Source organism: Paramormyrops kingsleyae, chromosome 15 (genome assembly GCF_048594095.1).
Source record: "Paramormyrops kingsleyae isolate MSU_618 chromosome 15, PKINGS_0.4, whole genome shotgun sequence".
Lineage (NCBI taxonomy): Eukaryota > Metazoa > Chordata > Actinopteri > Osteoglossiformes > Mormyridae > Paramormyrops > Paramormyrops kingsleyae.
The window spans coordinates 2,843,737-2,870,769 of NC_132811.1; the positions used below are offsets into that span (position 1 = coordinate 2,843,737).

Here is a 27,033-nt window from a genome sequence, read left to right on the forward strand (position 1 = left end):
ATCCAAAATATCTCTGATAAGCGCTGCAGCCGCAAACCCACAATCACAGTCCATGATCCCGCTTCTCTGGAAAGATTCCAAGTCTTCAAAACGAACATGAAAAAGAATTATAAGATCATCTACCATGATCCAGCCTGAAAAAAAGTGATATTTTCACCATATCGCCCCCTCATCCGTAGTACTGTATCTTGTCAGAAAGCCCTTTGCACAGCCTGTTTATTTATTACAACCACTCCTCATTATCAATCATTCACAAATACAAAAAATATATATTTTCTGACGACTGCGCATATTTATGACCAAATTTCTTATGCATGACAACAACGCATGCTCGAGGGAGAGAGATCTTTGAAGACGAATGTACAAAATGTTGTTAAAAATGTCCACTTCATGAAAGACGGAAAGCTGTATGTGGGCTAAAGTCCTAAGCACAGGCACGATTATGCCTAGGCTACAATGATTTAGTTAAAACTACCTCGTCGTTTGAACAGAATTCGGTTTAACAAGGAGTGGTTGCACTGTTTTGTGTGGTTGCTGGTCCTGTGTTCTGCGTTAAGTTGTTTTTAAGGTCTTGAACAAACACGATTTCAATACCTGGGTATATAATAAAGTTTGACATGACTAAGGTACCAGGGCAACGTTACTCAAGATCCTACGGAGTAACTTTCTGAGTGGAAGTACAGTATTTTAACCACTACGTTCTATATAAGAGCAGGGAGTGACAAAGTTGTACAGACTCTAGAGAGCCACACACTTAACTTCAATGGGCAAAGTGCTTCACAGTGTGAACAGACAACACTGCAGGATGTTTGACGTTTACGTCACTAATTTTATGATCAGGTGGGCGTTTGAGGCTGCGATACAAATTATTATTAATGCCGCACAGCAAACATTTCCCATTCATACTAATCATTCAAATCTCTCAGAATCTTTAGGAATATACACAGTGTTTCTTGGAGAGGATGGAATGGTTTATATGCAGTAAATACTGGTGCGATGGCTGTCATCACTGACAGTGTTTCCCCGGCTGTCAGCACGGGCCGTCACATCACCGACAGCGTGCCCTACTTAAGGTTGCTAGGAAGAATCTGCTCCCTCCCATAATCAACATTTTTAGTCGCAAAATCTAATTAATAAATCAGCCTTCCCAGAGGGATTTCGTTAAACAATTTCTAACTATGTCAAAATGTAATTAATAAATGACTAACTCACCGCTCTGCAGTCATGAAAATCCATGACGTTTTACTTTATTTTATTTTTTAAATGCACGCAATTTGAACGTTTTCCACTGGCGCAGGAAAGACTATTCCAAGGGAGCCAGTAACGCAAAGGACAGACCATAAAGACAATGTGTTATTATCCATCATTATTATTGCTACTGTTGTCAGGATTTTTGTGCCAAACAGTAATGTTTTTAGGGACTTTGCTTGTGTTTTGCAGTTCATTTTTCAAAAGACTAATGTGTACAGATATCGCAACCAATCTGCTGACCTACTATTCACTAGAGGCATGGCCAAATACCAAAGTGTCCTAGTGCCAGAGCGAGGCCAACACAGGACAGCCGGGGTCTCGCTGCTGTGGCGTCAGTCCTCTCTGCAGTCGTGACACACAGCCAATGAAAATCCACCGCAATACATTTTATTTATTTATTTAGAAGATGCTTTTGTCAAAAGCAACATGCAAGTGAGGATCAGAGAGCAGGACAAGACAACGTGCCTGGAGAAAGTGGGGTTAAGGGCCTCACTCAAGGGCCCAACGGTGACATCACCCTGCCAGACACAGTCCTAGCCTGCAGAGCCACACATCACCCCTGTACAATATACGACACTGAAGACTTTCATTAGTACATGAGGTGAGGAGAGAGAAGTTCAAGTATTTGACATAGAACCAGTAGATTGTGTTTTCATATCCCAGAGAGGACCTGCCTGTACTCTTAGACAGGGAATAAAGCAAAAGCAATAGTGTCTCCTGAGGCATAAAATAAAACGAATGTGGAAAAAAATCAAGCTGTAAATGTCAGAGACCACAAGCACAGCAGGTTGCAGGCGTACTGCACGATGAGGGGTCCGCACTGGTCTTTCGCAGGCGTACTGCGTGCTGGGTGACCTGCACCAGTCTGTGGCAGGAGTACTGTGAAGGGATCTCACTGGCCTGTCGCAGGCGTACTGCATGCTGGGGAGCCCGCACTGGCCCGTCGCAGACGTACTGCATGCTGGGGAGCCCGCACTGGCCCGTCGCAGGCGTACTGCATGCTGGGGAGCCCGCACTGGCCCGTCGCAGGCGTACTGCATGCTGGGGAGCCCGCACTGGCCCGTCGCAGGCGTACTGCATGCTGGGGAGCCCGCACTGGCCCGTCGCAGGCGTACTGCATGCTGGGGAGCCCGCACTGGCCCGTTGCAGGCGTACTGCATGCTGGATGGTCCAAACTGGACTCTCTCTGAACCACAGTGTGCCAAGTGCCGTTCACTCACCAGCATCTTCAGAGTGTCAACGGGGGATTATGTGACACCATACATATTTCATCAGGCCACGACAAAAATAATTATGGGCAAAGGTCACGTGACTGAAGATTGGCTGGCAGGTTGGGAATGCCTAGGCCGTACCCCCCCCCCCCCCCCAACTGCTCTGAAGGCCAGGTCACTTCATGCTCATGGAGCTTCAAGGTGACCTGGCTACACAGCCAATACAAGGACAGCACCACATGCAAAGCAGAGGTCAATAAACAGCCAAGAGGTCCAGACAGCTACACTGAGGGCCAGGATGCTTACGGAACGGACAGACACCCCCTTTGATGCCTGCTTGGGGTTCCCTTCTGAAGCAGTTATGAGCTTCAGCTGCAGCTATGAAGTCAGACAGGACATCATGTGACATGCTAGCCAATCAAAAACATGTCACTGGTGACACGGTACCCTAATGGCCGCGACACTCAAAAAAATAAAAACAGCTTTTCAATGCAGTTAGAGAAAAAAAATCTTCATTCACAGCACAGTCTCTGGACTGCAGTAATGGGTGCATTTCTATGCCGAGGGAGCAGGGGCATAATTTCATTCAGATAAAAAGACGGGTAGGAGGGAACAATCTGCATTAACCCTTCAATGTGCTGCTGCAAAGAAAATGAACTACAGAATAGTGTTTCATGCACAGATGCAAAGACAAGGTGCCGTTTACAGCTAGCAGCAAAATCTACATAACAACCGCTATGGTCCAACTTCAGGGAAGTCACTCATTTCATTGTTGGCAGAGGGAAAAGACCGGACAGAAATACAGTGGGTGCTCTGTATACAATTTACTAAATCAAGTTTCATAAACCAATTTCCAAAAATGGGGAAAATTTAGGGACTATATTAAAACACAAATGCACAACCGTTTGCCAAGTCAACAACAAAGATGCCTGTTAAAGGCAAATAAAATATTGTACTTTCTCATATTTTCAATAAAAGTGTTGATCCTATCTAACAGTAAAATAAAGCCAACATGTTAATATCCCAACTAACATTTGAATCAGCTAATCTACAGCATTAACAGATGATCCCAGAATTACTCTCCAGATGTGGAGCAGCAAATTGATTAACATCCATGGGATACAAGACCACTCAGGCGTGACCCAGGCACTGTTCACCTTTCCACATCCATTCTTCGCTTGCTTGACAGCAACTGATTCCTCAGTTCCACGTTGTCAGATAGTCAGGTGCAATGACACAAAAAAAACTTTCCAGCAACAGCTCAATGTGCATTTAAGGAACTATTCAAGTATTGTTACAGGAGCCTGAAATTGGTAAATGGACTGGTAAATGGACTGCATTTATATAGCGCTTTTTACTACTCTTACGAGTACCAAAGCGCTTTACAGTTATGCCTCACATTCACCCATCCACACTCACATTCACACACCGGTGGCGGAGGCTGCCATGCAAGGCGCCAACCAGCTCACCGGGAGCAATTTGGGGTTCAGTGTCTTGCTCAAGGACACTTCGATGGAGTCAGGAGGACCCGGGGCTCGAACCTGCAACCCTCCGGTTGCCGAACGGTAGCACTACCTCCTGCACCACCATCGCAATTCTCCCAAGCAAGCTGTAGAGGTGCTGGCCCAGGTGACAGGCCTTGGTGGCCTACAAGACACGAGACGGCCTTTGGTCAGTGGGGGGGGGGGGTTTTAAACTCTGCCTCGGAAACCTGCTTCAAGCCACGTGCAGGACAGAGATGGCTCTCTGTATCACATCAGAAGAATTTAAGATATTTATTCACTCACTGATAACTCACAACACAGAGGTACAAGATTGCCCATTTAGAAAAATCGGTAATGAATTTTTTTTTTTAAAGTAGCACCTACAACAGGGAGCTCTTTCCGAAAAAAGAGTCAACATGTCACAAAATTCCTGGGAAACAATTAGACTTTAATGAGACTCATTCATAATTTAAATAGAATGTGCATTACCGTTGCTTGGAGATCTGTCCAAACTCCAAAGTAAGTATAACTCAGTGAGGCCATTTCCTTAGCTACTGTAGCAAGGGGCTCCGACAGCTTGGCAGGACAAGGGCAGCAATTCACAATACAAAAGAATGTCAGTGTCTCAGTAAGTGATACCTGATTTAAATGTACAAGAACTTCAATAATTTTAAATGGAAAGTATTCCGTATTTGTCTAAAGAAATGTTACTTTGTGTGGGAAATAATGAATAACTAACATATTCTGAGAAAAACCTGTGCAAAATGTCAAGCCCAGGCGGCATGTAATAGAACATTCAGAGTTTTAAGAGCATCGCTTGCACATTGAAAGATTACGCTGTTATATAATGCATTTAACTGGATTATTACGCCCTTCTTTAAAAGTGCAAAATATTGTCATTTTCGCACGGTGCTCAGTACCCCATACGCCGCGATGTCCATCTTAGTCATACCGCCCACCTCTGCTGCACACGCTTGACTTAAGTGCACTGCCATCAACAGTTGTTCACTGAGGATGCAGGAAGACAGACCCTCCGCGGTGCATAGAGAAATAGCGCAGCAAGTAATAATCGGTTTTATTGCACGATACCTTCTATGTGCAATTCGCTCCAGGGCAGAGAAAGGAGGCTTGCTGCTGAATTACACGAAAGACCAGATAGTGAACGCGGCTAATTAGCAGGAGTACCGGACTCTGATTCATGCTCCCACGGCTCTGCGTGGTTGTCAGTGGGGGTTCGCCCACTTACGCGTGAAACACTCAACAGCACCGCCGCGATTGCGGATACTCCGCACAGTGTATCTAAATCAAACAGCTCGCAAACAGAAAGAAAAGAATCAAGAGAAATCAAGAGAAAGAGATGAAGTTTGGCCGAAAACTGTTTACCTTTTTGTGACATAGAACTACCAATTCACAACTGGCAGTCCCAAGAATAGACTTTTTTAATTAATTAGAATGAAAGAAGGGAAAACTGGGGTTTTACAGGGTTGTTTTGACATTGGGTGAAGTAAAGCGTTGAATTTAAGGTTAAGGAATTGCTTAAATTCGTTAATATTAAATTTTCTCCAACACACAACTACGTCTTGTACACCTCGACTCAAGACATCAAAGGGTGGATATTGAGGTTTCTGACTCGTTTAAAAATCGAGGCTAATATAGCCCATTGTTATTTCCTTTTCAATAAGTAACATTTACTAATAAAACTAAGAAGTGCTTGGCAGTTTCGAAAAATTTCAGGAAAAAAAAAATTATATCGACGTATTAAGTTAGCGCCGTCTGTGTAGTTGATGCTAAGCAGCAGTAAATGGTAAAGTAATAATTGCCAGAGGTTGATGCACAATCCCTGCATCGCTGCTCGGGGAAATGCCCCGTCTTACCTTGGTGGTTACAATGCACAGACAATCCATGCTTGCGAGTGCTGCAGAAGCCCGACACCTCTCAGGGTTTCATCGCGATCCCTTCACTCCTGTTCCGCTGCTTTCCTCAGCAAACGTTCATCCCACATCCAAACAACTGGCATCAAGTCAGGCTGGTGCTCTGAAGCTCCAGCGGCCAGGTATCCTTCGGTCAAGGATGCCGGCGCAGTCCGGTGCATAAAGGTGGGTACCGCTCCGCTTTCATCAACTAACTCCAGTAGTCAGACACTGTTCAAAGTCACGCATGGATGTGATGCGCCGGCCATTTCCACTTTAATTCAGACACGTGTGGCTCGCTTTTCTCAGCTCAGCTCAAACCCAGCGCTTTCACCCGCCCCGCAGTTACCGCTTTGCCGGCGCACCAATGTGAAACGACCAGACGCATCTTCTGAAGTACCGTTACCCAAGTCAAGGGCTTCAGGATGAATTAGTCCCAAAAAAAGCTGCTTAAATTTTTAAAGAAGGCATACGAGGTTTTTCTTCTAACTTACTAATGAAACACTCACCGTCTGCCTTCAACAAAAATAAGCACATTGACTTTATTGACAAGCGGAATATTCCATTCTTCGGCAGAGGGGAGACGTGGGCGCGTCGGCTGGGGGTCTCCAAGAACAAGAGGTGGCCCCGCAACTTCACACTATTTCGATGGGGTAAATGTAACACATGCTTATTTTCTGTTTCGTCAATAGTTTCATTAGAACATACTGTACCTTTCGTCAGATGCCATACATAATAAAGCTCAAAAAAACGGTTCATTTGTAGAAATCGCACGGCTGCTAAAGTCAATGACGCACATCTGTGCGAGTCACGTGCTCACGCGATTTACAGTTCGCGCGCTCCCAATTACTACAAATGCCTAATTTATTACCGCTGTAAACAGATACTCAAGCTGAAGCCCGGCGCCCATATTATGGCAGTTTTCTAATTTAACTCAGTTTTCCCACAAATTTCACTCATACCAACAAGAGACATAAAATACTAGCAAGTGTTAGATTCATATAGTTAATTTTTCTTTCCGTGTGTCCTTATCGTACAAAACATTGTTTATGTGTTCCGAGCTTCTTGGATACTCAGACACGAGTACATTTTTAAATGCAGCTAAAATGTTCCTTCTAAAATTCTGTTTATGAATTTGGCCTACTGATCAGAATCAATATTTTTGCCAAGTATATTGACGTAACATAGGATTTTTTCTGGTGGAGGTCTTACACACCAGCACACTCGTACTCAACAGGCAACTCAGAGAGGCAAATTAGCCTAACTGCATATGTTTGGGCTGACCTGCATGACATGGGGAAACATGCAAATTCCACACACAGAGAGCAGAGGCAGGATTCCAGTTACCTAACCTGGAGGTTTGAGGCAACAATTCTACCTTTAACCAGATTTTATCATTAAAATTTAAACTGCACATTAATCAATCAGCTAAAGAGATTCCAGAACTATTGACTTTGTTCCAAACCCACGTGTAAAAAACTTTATGTGGATTCTAGGTTTTGCACAAGGATGATTTCCTCTCACTCCAACAAAGAAGCAAACCGCAGACTTCTGTGACAGAACTTCGAGTTACACAGGACTCATAAAACCATCACAGCATTTAAGCAAAAAGTCCATTTGCGACGTGAATTTGTAATAAATACCTCCATCAGATAATCTAATGGGAGGTTTGCTAACTAGTTCATAAATGAAATACGCTGTTAGTGTAATTTCATAATATAAAACAGAAATATCACACCAGTGTTTATAATCTGCAGGAGATCTCCATTCAGCTAACTTTTCGACTAACCCTTTTTCTTTAACTTTATGTCCTTGTCAGGTCAAAGGACCACGGTATACAGTACATGCATTTAGCTGATATACTGCCAAAGTGATACGTAGAGGAATGCTTCTGCCTGCTGAAGAGGGTTCAGATGTTAAACGTCAAACTCCTTTCAAATTAAAAGGACATCGTAGACATCTTCCATCTGCAGCATGTGGAGACTCCCTACAGGAACCACGGAGCCCGAAGAATCTTACACTACTATCAGAGGGAATGTGAAACAGCAGTCAAATTGGGGCAGTTCTGCAGACCGCATTCAACCAGTATATAACTGGTACACGAACATGCCGTTACAGATGAAGCACACCTTAAATCCCCAGTAGAAGGGGTCTGTGGTTTCGGGAGAGGGAACCAAATCAAGGGAAGAGGGAAAATATGAACAGATTCATTTGCAATTTATATATTTTTGCATGAATTTTTCATTTCGCAACACAAATCTGGAAGTTTGTTTTCATCTTTTATGCAGTTTAAGGCAAACAGGAGTTACATAGCATCTGTAATTTCTGTCATATTTGGAAAAATATTAAAGCGATGTTTGGCATTGATGGATTATAGTCTTTTGAGTTGTTCAATAGAAAACCTTAATGAAGCAGTCTAGTATATGCTAAAAAAATATGGCACGGAAAACATGTTCAAAAGTTTAAATATTAATATAAATATTAATATAAAGTGTTAAATATTTCTCATCTCATTATGTCATGAAGCACATAGAACATTGACTATGCATTTGAAACGTGTTCCTGTATTTTAAAGTCCCACACCCAGGTATATATACACTGAAGAGCCAAAGCATTACGAGCACCCTCATGTGACGTGAATAACACTGTAATCTTGCAACAACAAAAAAAAAACATTATATCAAGGTTTGTGATAGATGGTAAGACAACATTCAGTACTTGTAGCTGGCATTGAATACAAAAGAAATGGGCAGGGGCTAAAGATCTGAGTGACTTTGATAAGGGCAAGATAACTATGGCCAGACAACTGGGTCAGAGCATCTCCAAGAAGGCCAGGTTTGCGAGATGCTCAGAGACTCGCTGATGCAAGAGGTGAATGATATCTTGTCTGGTACAAACCAAAAGACGGGCTACAGGTTACAGGTGATTGTAGTGCTGGCTATGGGAGTTATGTCATGACACAGAACATGGAGCCCTGCCACAGGGGGCTGCTTAGCCACGGGCACCCAGAGTGCCCATGCTGACCCCTGGCCGGCATCCAAAGTGCCTACAATGGGCACAAAAGCGAAAGAACTGGACCTCAGAACAATGGAATGATCACCTGGGCCAAAGAATCACATTTTCTGTTGTATCACGTGGACGGCCACGTAGACGTCAAGCATCTGCGGGACGAGTTGGACCAACAAGTCTGGTCCACACCTTAAACAAAGATGTTCGACGTTAGAAAATGCTCATTTGTGGGCCTTGATGATGAAATCACAAGTTAGTGGAAATGTAACATTTTTTTCGCTACTTTTATACATGAAGATTCCCCGTATGAAATATTTAATAGTGAAGACCACTCTTCAATGGAACAATCGTTCACTACACATGATTAAAATAGTCCAATAGAGAATATCTCTTCAAAACAGACAATGCTGGACCGAATGGTTACTAAAAGAGCATTGTTCAGCGTTAGCTGTGTTTGGAAGGCGGTGAGTAGCCCCTTTGCTTTCGAGGACCTGGTTAACAGGAATGTAAGTGGTCACTGACAAAGAGGGCTTTTGGCTTTCCTGTCCCCATGTGCTGACGGTGCTTTGAATAATGCAGCAAATGACCTGAATCTGAAGAGCCGCACCTGTGTGTGACGCTCTACCGGACTTCCAAAACCTGTCAGTCGGAGCCCACATCTATCCATTTACCACCATTTGGAACTAACTTTGGTCTTAAATAATATTAGGCAAATAAAGAGAATAATGTCTAATGCATGATGGCTTGAAGCAGGTATAAATGCAGCAGTCAGCCTGTGAAGGACTTGCAAAACATGTCAGTAATCAGAGCCTGCTGAAGATTCAGCCAATTAATGAGTGTGAAGAGAGGAACATGTGGTCCATTAACAGTGACAGGCAGGTGAATGGCATGGTTCAAGCATACAGAATGGTGAGTTAAAAAAAAAAGAAGACATTTCTCATACCTTTTAAAAAGTGACCAGTTCAAAATAAATTAAAAACCTATTTCCACCAAACACATAAAGTAGTACCCATAGTTACAATAATTACATCAAATTGAAACATTGAAAGGATTAGTTTAAAGGCATGATTCACAGACATGAATAAAATGACAGATTGTCGTAATTTTCAAAACAGACAAAATACTGCAGTTCTAATTTTCTAATGTATGGTGATTAATCATCACCGAATGATTATACCAACAGTAACCATTTGGAATGTGTGCACGAATTTCAAGCTATACATAGTGCACCAGTCATACCAGTGCACACCATTAAGCCATTTAGTCTCCATAGTGCCTGACTGCAGGCTTACCGCTCTTCAGCAGCTAATGAGGACATGATGTTACACACTAATCTGCGGCAGGGAGCTGATTTCAATCACACTGGCTCAAGACGGAGAGTATCAGAGTATCTGGTTTTTCTGGCCAAACTTGTTATTCACCTTCAGCATTCATTGTGCGCACTCTATGGAAACCTTCAATGGCTTATTTTTAAATTATCTTCGTTGCTTTCCAGAACGCTGCCTTAAAACACAGTTATTAGCAAATTCAACACTTTCTATTAAACCATGAACACTCAGAAAAAAGGATAAAAATTTGTACTTTTGCTTGTCACTGGGGCTACACTCTCAAGGGTCTGCCAATCCAACCCTTAACTGCAGGTAACTCTGCCTTTTAAGGTACAGAAATGGACTCTGAGGTACATTAATGCTGTTTCTACCTTTGGGAGGTTCATGTCTGTACCTTAAAAGGTACAATTACAAGGGTACAAACCCCAGTGACAAGCAAAAGTACATATTGTTATACTTTTTTCTTAGTGAAGAATAAAGAAATATTTCAAACACCTGCAATTTCTATATTCAATAATTTATGGTATCCTATAAATCAGGTGGTGACAAAGAGGTTCGCTATGCACAGATTACATCTCTGTCCAGGATGTGCTGCAAGAAGAAGCTTTACAATTAAAACAGAACAAACTTGGACTTACAACTGACAGGTAATCAGAAACACTGTTTTACCAGTACTTCATTTCATAAGAATAAAGTTCATGGGAGATTCATACTCCCAAACAAATTCATCAAAGCTTCATCAACATAAGACATCCAGTGAAGGGTGGATTCTCCTGGTTCACATTAAAGTTACAGAGCATTGCACTAACAACACAACGCTGGAGGGTGCAAACCCAGGCAGCACACATGAATTACAGCTCCTCCCGTCAGATCACTGTCTCCATCAAGCTCTGCTAGTAACCCAGGGGTAACCAACTGTCCATTACTGAGCACATAACAGCGCTCTCCCAATCTTGTAGATTTAAGCCTGTGTGGCATGTGTGTGGCGTGTACGTGGCGTGTGCATGGCGTGAACTGCCAGCATGAAACGTGTGTCTGTTGGCGCTCACATCAAGTTCAAGGTGTCGTCTCGCAGGCTCCCATATCCAACAAAATGCTCCTCAAGACCAATTCCTCTACTGGCCAGATTGTTCTTTGAATGCTCATGTGCACTTAGAGCCCTGACAAGTCTTATTAGGTTCTTACTTTGATAATAGTTATGTGTGAAGTTGTTGTGAAGTAGCTATTGTGTAGCTGTTGTGTAGCTCCTGCTCCAAAACTGCTTACAGTTCTACCTGGGCATTCACTGGAAGCTCAGCCTAGTCGTTTCCTTGACAGCATGGATATTTGCAATGTGCTGCATGGCTCGCTTGGATGTCGCTTTAGAGAAAAGCATCTGCTAAGTATCTAAATGATAATGTAAGTGCATGCATGCTTTCTCTGTCCGACTGGTTAGAAGCATTCCAGGGCTCAATCAGTCACTCACATCAAGGCTCTCCGCAGAATAAGCATCATCGCACAGGCCAGCAAAGGCCTCCATTACCACTCCATCTGGTGGGATTCCCATGAGTTTTTTTTTTTTCCTCATTCACGAATTTATGATGGCATGAGAAAACCATGAAAAGCCGCTTGTTTATAAATCTCTGTGTTGATTCAGTACAAAGTAATGGTACTGAAACACAGAGCGTGTTGCAAAATAGTCTGAAAGATGCAAGGAAGCAGATTACTGAAATGTCAGCAAGGGATTTGCCTCGACACCATGAAACACCTTAGATTAGGGTGACCAGATAATCCATGTCAGGGAGGACACTGAGCTAGGACAGGAATTGTAAATTACCATTTCAATTAAACGGACCTGGATTTCACTTGAGCACTGAGTTCACTGGTTGAGCACAGTCTCCTATAATCATGCATGTGTCACTAATGTTAATGTGAAACAGCTGGATGAGTCTTTCAGTCAAGGAAATAAACCAGTCAAAGCACAAGAAGAGCTGAACTAATTAGCCGAGCACAGGAGCCTTTCAATTTGAAAGTAGTTTGTAAAACCTGAAGTAGCTCAAAGTGTCCTCCCTGACATGGATTATCTGGTCACCCTACCTTAGATCAGATTAAATAAGGCAGGCGCGTGCTGAACATTACACTGCGCGAGCTACAGCTCAGCTTCTCCATCTGCCAAAGCAAATTGTTTCACGCAGCAGCCACCTATAGCACTGCATCATATTTTTTTAGTCTTGAACGGCAGAGGATGAGAAGAACAGACCGGCATCTGCCAGACAAAGTGAAAAGTGAGGACGGCAGTTTGTCTGTGCTGAGCATCCAGCGCAGACAGCTAGCGGCACGCCAGCGCCATAGTCATTAACGGTGTAAGTCTGCGCCACGACTTGGACTGAACTATACCGTTAACACCGCGAGACGTCAACAGCCTAATTAGAGAACAGCCTATTTATATAAAAAAAGCATTTTATTTTCTTCAAAGCTTCAGTTTCCCGGCTTCTCCTTAAATAGTACACCAACCGGTTGATCTAACTTGTGTGAATTTTCCATTAAACGCACTCTGACACCGGTGTCCTGACAGCAAATTAACGAATTCAAAAAAAAGATTGTGTTATTATACACATTAAAAATAACATGGTTACATATATATATTAGCAAATTAAAAGGTAAACATATTCACTAAATCAGCATATATATGCGCCGCTGCCTTCACGCAACGCACGTGGTAAAAGGCTCAGCTGCCCAATTAACGCGTGGTGACGTCATGCCAAAAGTAGCATGTTCAGCTCGGTAATGGCTAATAAAGTTAAGAAAGGCTGAGAAAAAGGAATAACAAAAGACAGGAGTGGAATGTTGAAACCAGCCGACAACGAGACTCTCCTTCCAAAACAGGAGAGGGCACCTCTGTTATTTGGAACTGGGTAGGTTTTAAATCATCCGAAATGGAGCAAACATTTAGTGTACAGACATCCCAGCTATTCGGGAAGTTCCGGGAGTCTCCCGTGACGCCCGCTGTCCTCCTAAGATTCTAGATAAGCTCGAGAGTCTTTACTCTATCTCACATGTGCTCTTGCTCTGGAAAAACAAATGTCCGGGATATTGTATATAATTTGCGGGCATCAGGGAGTCGCTGTCAACATGCGTGAGAATCCCGGAACTTCCGGGAGAGCTGGGATGTCTGCAGTCTCTGCACTGTCCGTTTGTCAAATGTGTGCCTTCATGCTTTCATTTGCGTGTGTTTGTGTTCCCTGACACAATTTAGCTCACAGCTACCATGCGACCATAAAAGTGTTCTTTTTGTACAGCAGAACTGGTCATTTTAGTTTTGTTGTAGAGCATAAAAGTTAATATCAAGATCTTCAGGCTATTTGCATAATAAATTCTGTTCATACTGCCCCATGTGTCCCAACTGAAAATGATACATTCCATATACTTTGGAATCATCAATTATCAATATATTTAAATTATCAAAATAGTTTGCTTACATAAAGGGACAGGGCATGCTACTCCTCCCAAAACTTGGAAAAAGGTAATGCTGTGATACAATACTGTCACCGTCCTATAAGTGAAAAATACCATGATAATTTTAGCTCATATTGCCCACCCCTACCCTACACACACACACACACACACACACTGCATAGAAAGGCATCTCTACTGCCCCTAGAAGGGCTGATTCACCACTATACCCTCATAAGCCTTCAGCCACTTTGTCATAACACTGTCTTGTTTAAGCAGGACACAATTAATGTATTTACTGCATTTAAAATATCTACATATTACACTGTTAAGTACCAGTCTATGATCAATAAATGTCTCCAAGCTATGACCCACACCACTAAAACCACTATAAAATATATAGTATAATAAATATAAAATTACTTAAAAAAACATTTGAAACCATTGACTTTCAGCAAAATTCTACACAGAGCAACAAGCTAAGACCAAACTATAAGTTAACTTAGGTATTAATGAGTATAATTAGGTACACAGATCCATCATGCTATGATCGATGCATCATGAAATATTAATATTTTTAAAATACTTGAATAAAAGTCATAAGACTAAAAGGAGCAACAGCCTGGCAGCCAATCAATTAGCAAGTCACATCTGGAAAGCATTCCACTAGGCTCCAGAATCAATTAGCAAGTCATATCTGGAAAGTGTTCCACTAGCCTCCAGAATCAATTAGCAAGTCACATCTGGAAAGCGTTCCATTAGGCTCCAGAATCAATTAGCAAGTCACATCTGGAAAGTGTTCCACTAGGCTCCAGATTCGAGTTACTGACGACTACAGAGCCAGTGAGTTCGGACCTGTAATATTACCTACCTCCAAGCTAGGGCTCAGACTGCTGGGCAGTGTCTCTGAGGTCCCAGTGGTGCTGGAAAGGCTGGAAAAGTCCCACAGGTTGCCTGGGGCTGAGAGGGCACTGGTTTTACTGGACCCTGCGACCTTCTGGCTGTCCAGTAATGTCACCTCGTAGAATTCATGGATGTCTGCAACACAAAAGGGAAGGAATGGCTCAACGATCAAATTAATGAGAGATAATTTCACACCTGGCGAAAAGAGAGATGAGAACGAAATGTATTTTTACCAAAAATAAATATAATTAGGACACGTCATTTCATAGGTCAGAGCTTTTCTGCTATTTCAAAATGTTATCTTACAAACCAATTTCACTGCTTGAAAAACAATGACGATTTGTAGTTGTTTCAATTGCCATTACCAATGAAGAAATACAATTCCCATGCAAGGCAGGAAGGTGATGTGTGAATTCTCTGCAGACACCTCAAAACATGTTCATTAAAAGCAAAGGTACGCAAACATTTTTAAACCAGTCGGCCAGAGGGTTTAGTTTTATATTATTAGTGACTTAAGATGCACATATTAAACTACTTTCACGTAAAGTTCTGCCACTGATGCAGAGACATGTGAGGGGACACAGGATGCCTTGGACCTCAGGCACCTTTTGACAGCAGGAAGAAATCAAAGCACACAGTGGAGGTGAGGTGAGGTTGTGTGCATTTTAAAAGGGGGGGGGGGGGGGTAGGGCTTGAAAGACAAAGCAGCCAATCAGAGAAAACACATGAAGAGGGAACCAGTCCGGTTTCAGTTTGGCCGCTCATCACATTGACCTTGTTTGGGCCAGATTTTAAAAAGCATCTGAAATGGGCCCCAATCTGAAAGCTTCTGAGGAAGGCCCGAATGTGTAAGGCGAGGTCTCTCGGGGAGGCGGAGGTCGGCAGGGGGTCGTTTAGGAGCAGAAAAGCTGAGGAGCTGTCGGCGAATGGGCAGCGTGCACCCAAGCTGGGTGCTGAGGAACATTCCCAGAGGGGGGGGGCGGCCTCCTGCCCAGCAATATCATCCCAAAGAGCAAACAGGACGAAACAAAACACTGCAGCAGCCATTACATCAAGGCACTGGACAGAACAGCAGATACGTGCGAATCAGTGTAACCCAAAAACCAGACTGACTTCAGGCCACGCTGCTCCAGAATGACACCACTGAGACACAGAAGGGTGGAGCTAAATTATTCATGGACCGGTACTGAGATCACCATGTTTCCGTCATCTGGAACCAAGACCTCATTTGCCCAAAATCAAAGAAAATCAGGAATGGAAACCCTGGAAATATTCAGATCAAACTATTGAAGACTTGCGAATGGTTAGCTCAGCAAGCTCAGCAAGAAGTTTGTGGCAATTTTACTGTTAATTAAGATGCCTGATCAAAAAATAGGGACAACTAAAATACCACTGTGGTGACCACTGGAGAGCAAGCTGGCTGAAGGCAGCAGTCTCAGCTGGCGTGGATAATAAAAGTTTAATTTATGCTTGGCCCGCCTCAGGTCAGAGCAAAGCACAGAAACAAAAAACAATCAGATTCCTTCAAATTCGTCAGTGACGAAACCTCATTAGCATGTCACTGGCTAATACCTGTATGACACAGACAGCATGATTGCCATGAAGTACAGCAGCACCCTGAACGTCCGCGTGATGCACACGCAAAATGAACTGGGCCTGAGAATAAAAACAAGAAACTTTGAGGCCCCTTAAGCTATTATCCATTTTATATAATCACACAAAACATGTACATGTGTATACATAAAGATATCGGGTCTTTAATCAAATCAACGCGCCGTATCTTCGCCGAGCCGCGCATTAATTAGAAAACAGGCTGCACTGCGCACTCGCGCCAGTAGATGGAAGTAATGAGCTTGAAACGAGCTTGAAAGTAGTAGCACCTTTGAAAGGAAAGATTTATCAGCAAACTCTCCCGATAGATGTAGATTGCATTGTAAAATAACGTTACCCAGTTTGGGTACCATATAATATTGATGCAATTTTAACAGCTAATTACAACCCACTAACTCCACAAGTGATTACTGTTACCAGACAGTTAGCTAATTATGGCATTACTCAGTGCACTGCAAAGACTAAATATGCAAAGAAGACCGCTGACGAATTGTCATCGAATTGTCACGAATTGAGAGAGAGCATAATATGTGTATTTCTGATAACCTTCTTCCAGCCAATGAATGTGCCTGCACAGGTTCACCTAACTCCTGCAGGATTCTAACCCGGTTTTCTTGGTGTCCTGCTGATCAGTGGCGTGTCCATCTGAAGCCCTCCGACACCCTTAATCAGTTATGATCTTTTCCACTGAGACTCTTAAGTTCTGCCAGTAGTGCTAGCAGCTAGAGGATTAAGCTTTCAAAGGCATCCATGTTACAGCAAAGAGACAAGTTGCAGCCAAACAGAACACCGGCGGTTTCAATTTATGGTACGGTTTTGAACAGAGTTAAGAATTTTTCAAGGCTATTATGAAACAGTTATTCAACATGCTACTTTAACAGCAAATGAACAATTGCATTAAAATGTTGATTCCAATCCCAAAATGCAGCCAAAGGTTCATAATCCAACCTGTAATTGTAACCATAGTTACACAAAAAATGACCCACAGCTGCCAGTTTTGTAATAAAATGGACAAGCGTACAAGGCAATGGCCTATGCCACAACGAATTCTGATGGACATTTTTTATCAAAATGTAACTTTTACCACAGGTGTAGCCTCTATGTCCAAACCCCCCAGAGCCCTGAATAGGACAAGCGGGTACAGGAGATGGAAGGACAGACGGATGGATGGATGGATGGATATGTGTCCATGTACAGGCAGGTAGAAGAGGGTCCAGATTCAAGGGTAGGGCTGAGCTTGTTGTGGCACTGATGTGTGAGATAAAATATAAACAGCCTCAAGCAGAGTAAAACTGCACAGATGCAAGCAGAAATGAGCGTGGGCCTTGTGATAATACAGACAGTAAGATGTCCTGCTTGTTGTGTCACCCCCAGCCTTTGAACTGCAGCAGAGGCCACCGCTCTTCCAAGCGGAGAGGCGGCGTCTTCTCTCGTCCCTCTGTGTAGCTCACAGGTGCGTCATTCGGGATAAAAGTATCCCCGCCCAGGAAGGATGAAAGAGCTCCTGTGGGCACCGACACACCTCTTACGCGCGATTAAAAAAGGAGCCGTGCGCCTTTCCAGGGGCCCCACAGCTGTGGCACCGCGTTCTCCGCTCCCCCCCGCGCAGGCAGAGCGCGTTTTCAAAGAGACGCTTTGATATTCATCCTCACGAACATGGTAATACAGCTGCAGAAATTACAAAATGTTTTTTGCTGTACATGTTTTACAAAACTGCATATTTGTAAAACTAAATAGCTGGACTGAAATTAATTAATGAAGTAATAATGAATTACAGTTTTTAATGTACACACTATGAATACATCTTCCATTCATCCATCTTAATTTATTTCTTTATTCACTTTAATCCAATGTGATACACAATCCAGAAAGCAGTCAGTCAGTCCCTGGAAGAATTGGGGTTAAGGGCCCAAGAGTGGCATCATTCGGCCAAACACGGGATTTGAACCTGCAACCTTCTGATTCCCAACCCACAGCTACACAATGTCCCATTATCTAATTTAACCACTTATCCCACAGGTGGGACAATATAGGGCATAGATTAGGGGTAAGATGCCCATCCATTGCGTGCATGCACACACGCATGCACACACGCATGCACACACGCATGCACACACGCATGCACACACGCATGCACACACGCATGCACACACGCACACCATGCGCAATTTAGAAACTGCACAAAGAGAGGATATGCAAACTGCACACGTGCAGAGTGGAGGTGGGATTCAAACCCAACCCAGGAGGCATGAGGCAACACTGCTGTCTGCTGAGCCACAGCGGCACCAAGCCCCCCTGCTCAAAATGCATCAATAGTGCATTTTTTTTTTAACACTTAAAAAAATAAAATAAAAAAGCATTTCATGAGCTTAAAGGTCTTCCTGAGGACATCCTTATATATAATATACAGGCGTTAACCCATGAACAGGCCTGTGAACCAGCACTAACCAGCCCAGGAGTCCAATGAGGGGAGGGGAAATGTCAAATGTCCCTATTACACATTCAGACATCTCACTCTTTCAGCCCTGCTGTCAACAAACATAAACCAATGGAGGCTAATTACAATGAACAGGCAGAAAATTCCTCTCAACTCGTTCACCAGTATCATTTTGTTTGTGATTCGTTATTTTTTCCATTCTTTCCTTGGCCAGTAATCTCCGTTTACCTGGCAAGCGAACCCGCTAGTGATTCATTGGTTACCTGCCTTGACTGTTTAACTGTCACACGCGTACACTGTAATCTACACCGTAAGCATGGGGTGACACGGGGATCTCGTATTCCGGAGCCATGCTTGTAAGAGTGACACCTTGCTGTGTCACACCCTGCTTCACAGGTTTGTCCATCACTGTGAGTACAATGACACACAATAGTGCATTTGGGATCATACCTGTAGCATAGAGTATATGTACTTTACTGGGATTTAAATACAAAGTAGCCTACTTAAAAATAAGTTACTAATAAAAAGAGTTACTAATCACAGATTTGCTTCTCTGGGACAAAAACGTATTCAGCCCAAACTGCTAATTTACCTACAGCAAGCCTGTATAATGTCAATATCATGGCATGTTACTAAATATAACCAACCCTCCCCACCTGCCCCCCTCAACCAAAATCACATTATTAATGAATAACTAGATTATGTCATTGCTGCTAAAGTCACTGTCTGCCACTTTCTGCTATGTGTGGTAAATCTTTTAGACATTTAATTTTCATATACATAACAAGCAAAAAAAATAAAATTTCATATTAATGGCTTAGCTCATGACACATCTTGTGGCATTTCGGGAAGCTGGTTAACTGGCAGAGCGTCTGTATCAAACGGAATAGCTGGACTGACAGTAATTAATGCTGAACGTGAAGGATGAAGCTGCCCCTGATGACACCAGCTGGGCTGGACAATTGGCATGTTCTGCACCCATGGAGGTGTGGCCCTGACAGAGATCGAACCTGCATCACCACGCCTACTGACATCCTTTCGGACTGCAGCTCCTGTGCAACCATAACTGGGGCAGATTTTTCTTCTTTAGTCATTTGAAATTTTTTTTTCCACAGCAGTACAAAGACTGTCAGTATCCATGGTTATAAGACAGTGACAAACACACTGCTCTAAAATAAACATCATCCTAAGCAGATCTCAGCCTTAAACTGCAGAGAGAAGGTACCAGAAGGTACTCTGACTGGCAGGCCATTAACGAGTCTAACGCGCATCGTGTGTGATCTAAAGCGGCAGTTCATCAAAGCACCAGCTAAAAATCAAAACATTCTTGCAGACACAAAAGCCAAAATTAAAGCATAAACCACTGCAAGCTTGCCAGTTCATATAAAAAATTAATTAATTATATTTGCCTAGAAAAGAATTCATGGCAAACTGAACAGCTGATATTCTCAGAGAATTCACACTTAACCCTAACCCTTCAATTATCTCAAAGAACAAACACTCCAATTAAAAGAAAAAGACACACACAACACCTAGTGGGTGATGACTTTATAGTTGCACAAGCAAAAAGCTCTATTATGTTGGCAACATTCTCCAGTTACCTCCAATCAGCTCTCAGTGTTAAAATGAGGCCCAAATTGCCAGACTCCCAGTACTGACGCTGTACAAAAGAAAAGGCCCTTTTAGCTCTGTTCCCGAAATCCTCGGCATTTCATATCCATACGGCAAGCTTCCTAATTTACTGTCCCCTCACAAACATCAGATAAACGCCCCCAGAAGCATCTTACGGCTGACGGTCTGCCCCAATCCTCCACAAACTCCTTCCCACGTGCATGTTTACAATCGGGACCATGCCAGCGAATCACTGGAAACTGAAAACAAATGAAAGAGCGATTGTCAGTAAAGCCCTCGGCCATGTGCCCTGTAGTTTAGGGGCCAATGAGCCAAGGAATGCAAGGCAGGGCCCTCTCAAGCTCAGCCATTTATTAATCAGTACCTCCTTACCTGACTTAGCCTGGCATACTCTAAATGGGGCTACTGTATACGCTGGACTGTGTACCATACTGTGGCTGATCTCAGTAGCACTGCAGACACGCCGGATCACGCTGGAGGAACAGCAGCAGAGCGCGAGCTTCAGGGTCGTCATGGATACTCATACCACGTTATAGAAACACATCATGGATACTCATACCACGTTATAGAAACACATCATGGATACTCATACCACGTTATAGAAACACATCATGGATACTCATACCACGTTATAGAAACACATCATGGATACTCATACCACGTTATAGAAACACATCATGGATACTCATACCACGTTATAGAAACACATCATGGATACTCATACCACGTTATAGAAACACATCATGGATACTCATACCACGTTATAGAAACACATCATGGATACTCATACCACGTTATAGAAACACATCATGGATACTCATACCACGTTATAGAAACACATCATGGATACTCATACCACGTTATAGAAACACATCATGGATACTCATACCACGTTATAGAAACACATCATGGATACTCATACCACGTTATAGAAACACATCATGGATACTCATACCACGTTATAGAAACACCGTCTCATAGCCAGGTGACTGACGCCTCAGAGGATTCTCCCCCCTCCAATATCTTCAGTAAGAGTCTCCTATATTAGCCCTCCTCATGCAAACTATTAACACTGGCCAATAAGGGTCAGTGATGTGGTCACATGGTCAGGGGGACGTAGGTCTGCATTAGCGGTTGGCTGCTTAAATGAACACAATTTACGTCTAATAAAACTTCTGTTATTGTTCCAGTTTATGGTTACCGGCAAGTACATGTAAACACGAAAACAAAAATACTACCGGTTTGTTTGGCCTCAGTAAACATTTTAAACAGTAAACAAACTAACATTTAATTCCTAGTGAAACCTGAATTAAGTGGGGAATACGGGATAATTCACCATTATTTTTAATAACCAAATGTTTTTATTAAGGAAAATATGCAGGAAAGATCTTTTACTTAATTCAATTTTTTTTATAACAAATTAAAAGAACATAGTTTAAATTCAAATTGAATCTGATCATTCAGACAGAAGCTCAGTAAGCTGGAATTAAATGCTCAGCTGACTGAAAACCAGCCTGACCTCTGACCCTGAAATGCTGGCCCTGCAGTAGGGACCAGTTGGTGTCTTAAGTCTGAAGATTGCCGGAAATGAGGAGGATAGAGCGTAAAAGGGAGGAAATGTTTGTTTGTATGAGCAACTGGGGCAACACAATCAGCACGAGGGATGTTCCAGTCTACTTTTCTGGTACCCCACTCCGACCCATTCAGCATTTATATCCGCTGATTCTGAGTCCCGATCTGATCTTTAATAAATATTGAAATATACATGGACATACAGTAGGCATTGGTGCATTCTTCGTCTGGATAAGCCATTTCACAGTATTCATCCTTTGATGTTTCTGTAAGTGCCTGATTGTATTCGTTGTATCATATGACGCTCTGTTGCTACCACGTGTCCAAAGGTAGCAGTTGGGCTACTTTGAGATTCCACTCTAAAGAATTTCCACACGGCTGCTATTGTTCCTTAGGCTTATTGTAGTGTGTGATGGAACCTTACAAATCTGCACAGCTGATGTAAATTAATTTGATCGGGCTTTGGGTCAGGCTGTGGTAGCCGATACTGATCAATTAAAAAATTCTGGATCAGCCCCGATCTTCCATATCGGCCCGGGACTAACCGAGTCTTTGATCACCTGGCAACCAGTGGGTGATGTTGTGTGATTGACCGATCCAGCACCAGAGCCTCTTTCAGTCCAAACTAGGAACCACAGAGCCCCTGTTCATATAAACACAGCACAGTGAGCACAGCATGACAACAGACGCGTTACAGACGTCCTCAAAGTGAAAAATGCGCAATACACAAAGCAAGCATTTTGGTAGCCACGTTACGAACAAAACAAGTAAATTCAATAATCAAGGGAGCCCTTTTTGACAAACTAGAGCTGTACTGTAATTTTACGCCTACAGTTGCTTGGTTTGACTGGTTTGCCATTCTGGGATACAATGCAGACAAAATGGCGGCAATGTCAACCTATAAACTCAAAAGGTAAAACGCACCTTCATTTATACACAGAGGTGCAAGGAAGACACACAAACAAGCACTTTAAAGCAGGAACGAGACAGAATTGCATTTGAAAGACAGTCATGTGAAGCCAGAGGACTCAGTGCTTAAACCCCCATTCATGCAAAACACAGACCCCCACCACCAGCAAAGGTGACATCACTAGTAGCAGAGTCCGACAAACAGCAGAAATAATTCTAATGTCATTTCAATAATGACTATTTCATTTAGAAGAGTGGATACAGAGAAGAGTTCCCAGCACTTAAGGCTAAGTGAAGAAGGAAATGGAACGAGGCTGTAATCCCCCCCCAGCCCCAAAACAGTGGGTGAGGCCCACAGCTCCTCAGATCTAAACGCATTTCTCAGGCCCGTTCTAATCCGATATGCGGTTCATCCAATTACACCTTCAGCTGGCGAGTCGAGCCTCGCGCTTTCTGAGGTATAATCGAATGAGCAGCGCGTGAGCCCAGGCTGGATGAGAACAGAGCGGACAGATAAGCCATCTCCGCGTGAAAAGCTATCCCCCCCGAGACACGTTCCCCGACAGGACGAAGTGCACAGATATCATTACCGTAGCGTAACATTATCTTTAGTGCAATAACGGAGGAACCTGGGCTGGGGGAGTGGAGTCGGAGGGCCGGAGCCTGCGCTGCCTGGTCCGTCTCCTCACCTCCACTTTAGCAGTCGCCACCCAGCAGGAAATTCAGGGACGGGAAACCCACCATGGCACTAATAAGCCTTTAAGCTGGGGTGAGAACACAGCAGCCATATAACAAGCGCTAACACGCCCCCCCCCCCCCCCCCGGTCCGCTTACACAGACTGAAAAACCATATAAGATCGTCCATTTCTTTACCCTCTAGCAATGCTCGAAATCTGTGTTTTTGCAGGAAGAAACTGGAATGGCCGTTGTTGAACCGTAAAAGCACAGGGAGAATGTGCAAACTCCAGGACAACAAATGAGCACGAACCACCGGAAGCTCAAGGCCAGAGAGGTGAAACAGGAGAAGGAAAATGGCTACATCCGTCTTTGTCTACCTCTTTGCTACGGCTTAGAGTGCAAGTGTAGTCACAGGTCACCTCTAAGTACGTCTGCGAACTTACAATTGAATAAAACTCCATATGAACTCGTATGAGTGATTTCAACTGCATGCAAAGAGCTGCTCGCAAGCTGAGGTTCGCGTGCACCGGCGCCCTCTTCGCCGGGGTCTGCATACGGAGCTCTGTACTGCTCAGTGCAAAGCTAACACAATGCCGCTAAGGATTGTGGGGCTCGAGCAGCAGCCAGGAACCGTGAACAGCAGGTACAGATACGCCGTGCACGTCAGCAGAATCATCTCACGCTGGCTGAAGGAAAACAAGGAGAGACTCAGCGCTGAACATCCAAGAAGACCATGCAATTCAAAAACTCTCCTTAAAAAGGCAATGCGAGTTAACAGAGGGTTCATGTCAGGAGAAGGAACTCCAGTTAATTATCTTTCGGACGCATATCTTAAAAATAAAATGCTGAGTGAATCCTCCTTCCTCAACATGGATTATAGGATGAAAGAGCACACAAAAACACAAGTACTCGTCTAGCCAGATACAGGACCTTCCTTAACATTTGGGTTAGAATAATTTCATTAGACTCTACTGACACTCCTGCAGCTTGAGAGAATGATACTGGAACTGCAAGCAGAGTCATAAAAAAGTGAAAAGCAGCAGTCTGCCAAAACTGACATTAATGTGCAAGTAAGAACCACACTTTTAGTACAGAATGTGCTGTGGGGTCCTCAGCCTGTATTTGGGGAGAAAAAGATTTCCAGCTTATTCTGGTTCTCCTTCTTCCAACTTGGACATGCACGCAGACCAAATATTAAAATTATCACGTATCGTAAAAATTAACCTGCATAACTGCCACCCTGCATTAGATAAGCAGATATGGGAGATGAATGGATGACCAAAAAAATCTTACTTGCTGGTATTATCTAGGGTTGCAAAATTTTGGCAATTTTCCAGTTAATTCCCATATATTCCCACTAATTCCCATGGAAAGTTTCCAACTTGGAATATTTCCAAAATTCCCCAGCTAAACTTCCCATGAAATGGAAAGTTTCTGGAAACTTTCCACCCCTTTACAACCCTAGCATTATCATCCATTAACTGGTTATGCTGTAAAGGGTCACAAGGGGCGATGGAGCCAATCCAAGACAGAATAAGACAGGAGTGCGCTGTGGGCGGGACACAACCACACACACTATTATACTCTATGGGTAATTCAGGGACACAAATTCACCTAACAGCCCGTCGCTGGACTGGCAGAGGAAACCGCAGACCCGGAGGAAGCCCATACACACGGAAAGAACATGCAAACTCCATACAAGGCAGGTGCAAGACGGAACTTCCCAATGTGAGGTTCCCCACAGTGCCAACATGCCACCGTCTTAGTATTACAACATAATTAAATGTTAACTAATTAGCATGATTGACTATCCATTACATTTCAAACATTCTCAGACAATTTAGTTAATACTGCACAGTATAATCAAAGCATAGACTGGATACAATAGAACACCCATGCAAAATCGGTTACTATTAAAAGCATCTAACATAGTTTGACAGATTTGTATTTGTTTGGCTCTCATCCTCTATTAATATTTTTAGCCCTTTTGTTGTACTCGCGCACCCTATTTATCTGAACTACAGAGTACATGATGCGGTTGGTATAGTGAAGTATAATTACTGTAATTTCAGCAATTATATATTTCAGCAATTATAATTGTATACGCCATAAAATTAGAAGTTTCTTTTAGAACCTCGTTAATTCATACCCCTTCTAAGAGGATTTTCCAGCATTCCAATGAGAAAACAATTAAATGCATAACTGAGAAACGGATTTCAATTTCCAGTTACACTAGCAGCTAATTTTAATTACTTCTGCACAACCCTGTCGCTTCAGCCATCCTTGCTTATAAAGAGGCACAGTTCACATCAATATCAGACAGAGAGGAAAAAGCAGCACGAGTAAGAATATTCGGAGACGCTTCCGTTATTAGAGAGTTCAACAAAACATGATCAATGAGAAATAAGGTCCAGCCACAGATCAGCATACTATGAACTGCAATTCTTCACCATTATCTTTTTTTCCAGGTTTTAAAGGGATTGATATTAAGCTGATTAGCACGACAGTGTCCAGGTGAGAGAACTGACTTGAGAATCATTTATGTATAATAAAGGAGTGTGACCGGCTTACAGTAGTATACAGAGCAGAGGAACATTTTCCTGATACATAACAAAAGCCGCAATATAAAGTAGCAGAAGGCTTTCAACCAGCAGCCAGTGAAAAGAGTAGCATAAATTTGGTATAAATGAAGAAAAAAAACAGTTTTACTGGATTTTAAGTTTATATAAAAATATTAGAATTCAAACAAAGTGATAACAGCAAAAACATTTATTTATCTACAGGAATATATAAAGCATTTTGGGATTTTAAACACAGACAGTAAAGAGTGCAAATTTCTGTTGAATGTTTTGTCGCACAGCCCAAAGACAGGGTCCTCTGGTGACTGGAAACTGGGCTTTAGTCTCTGACGTCTGAATGAACAGGTACACAGATCCGTCTGAGCGTGTTTGTCAGCAATGCAGAGCAGACATGCGTTCTGTCCGGGAATAAATGGGTCGTTTTCTCAGAACTTCTTTGGATTCGAGCCACGTCACCAAAAACACGTACAGCACTGGATAAGCAGTCATTAAAAATGGATGGACCCCAAAAGAACAACTCAAGAAAAACAGAAATGACTGCGTCATATATAGACAAAGCTGTCTTATGCTTACACCTGATTATTTATGAGCTATAGAGTTATGGATGCTGTACAAGCGCAACCGAAATATCAAAGCAGCCTGTCAGCATACAATGCTCATTAATCGACATCCCCTGACATCACACCAGCAACAACCAGCTTGTCTTGGTTAAAATAGAAAAAGTAAATTAAATGATTACTTCCAATTATTTCTCTAAGTCTCCATGCAATACTCACTTTGTAGCTAATTAAGCACCGAGACAAACCAAAATAAAGCGCACAAAAAAAAACAATCTGCTTTGGATCAATTTAAATTATTAATGCAACTGAACACAATAAAAATAAAAAGTGTTTTACCAGTAGCCAAAAAGTAATCAGAGAAAGATTGATCATGTAATTATCTGACTCAAATGAATCTCATGAGACTTTATAAGAAAGGAATTTGATATTATAAAGTGTTACAGAGCAAATTCCTACACCAAAAATAGTTATCTGCTTCAATGGTTGTGAAAGCCCTCATTAGGGACCCCCAGCCAGTCCGCATACGT

At 42.8% G+C, this 27,033-nt stretch overlaps 1 protein-coding gene across 10 annotated transcripts in view; it reads right to left on the reverse strand.

The window, feature by feature from the left end:
• Nucleotides 1–27,033, reverse strand: part of LOC111860396 (disks large homolog 1-like) — a 135,736-nt gene that overhangs the window by 107,248 nt on the left and 1,455 nt on the right. For 9 of the 10 annotated variants that reach the window (XM_072699497.1, XM_072699495.1, XM_072699492.1 and 6 more), the window contains exon 3: nt 14,497–14,663. In XM_072699497.1, the coding sequence (XP_072555598.1) occupies nt 14,497–14,663 (167 nt within the window). Of the gene's footprint in view, nt 1–5,820; nt 6,347–14,496; nt 14,664–27,033 lie in introns of those variants that run through there. The other variant, XM_072699501.1, reaches the window with a different exon arrangement.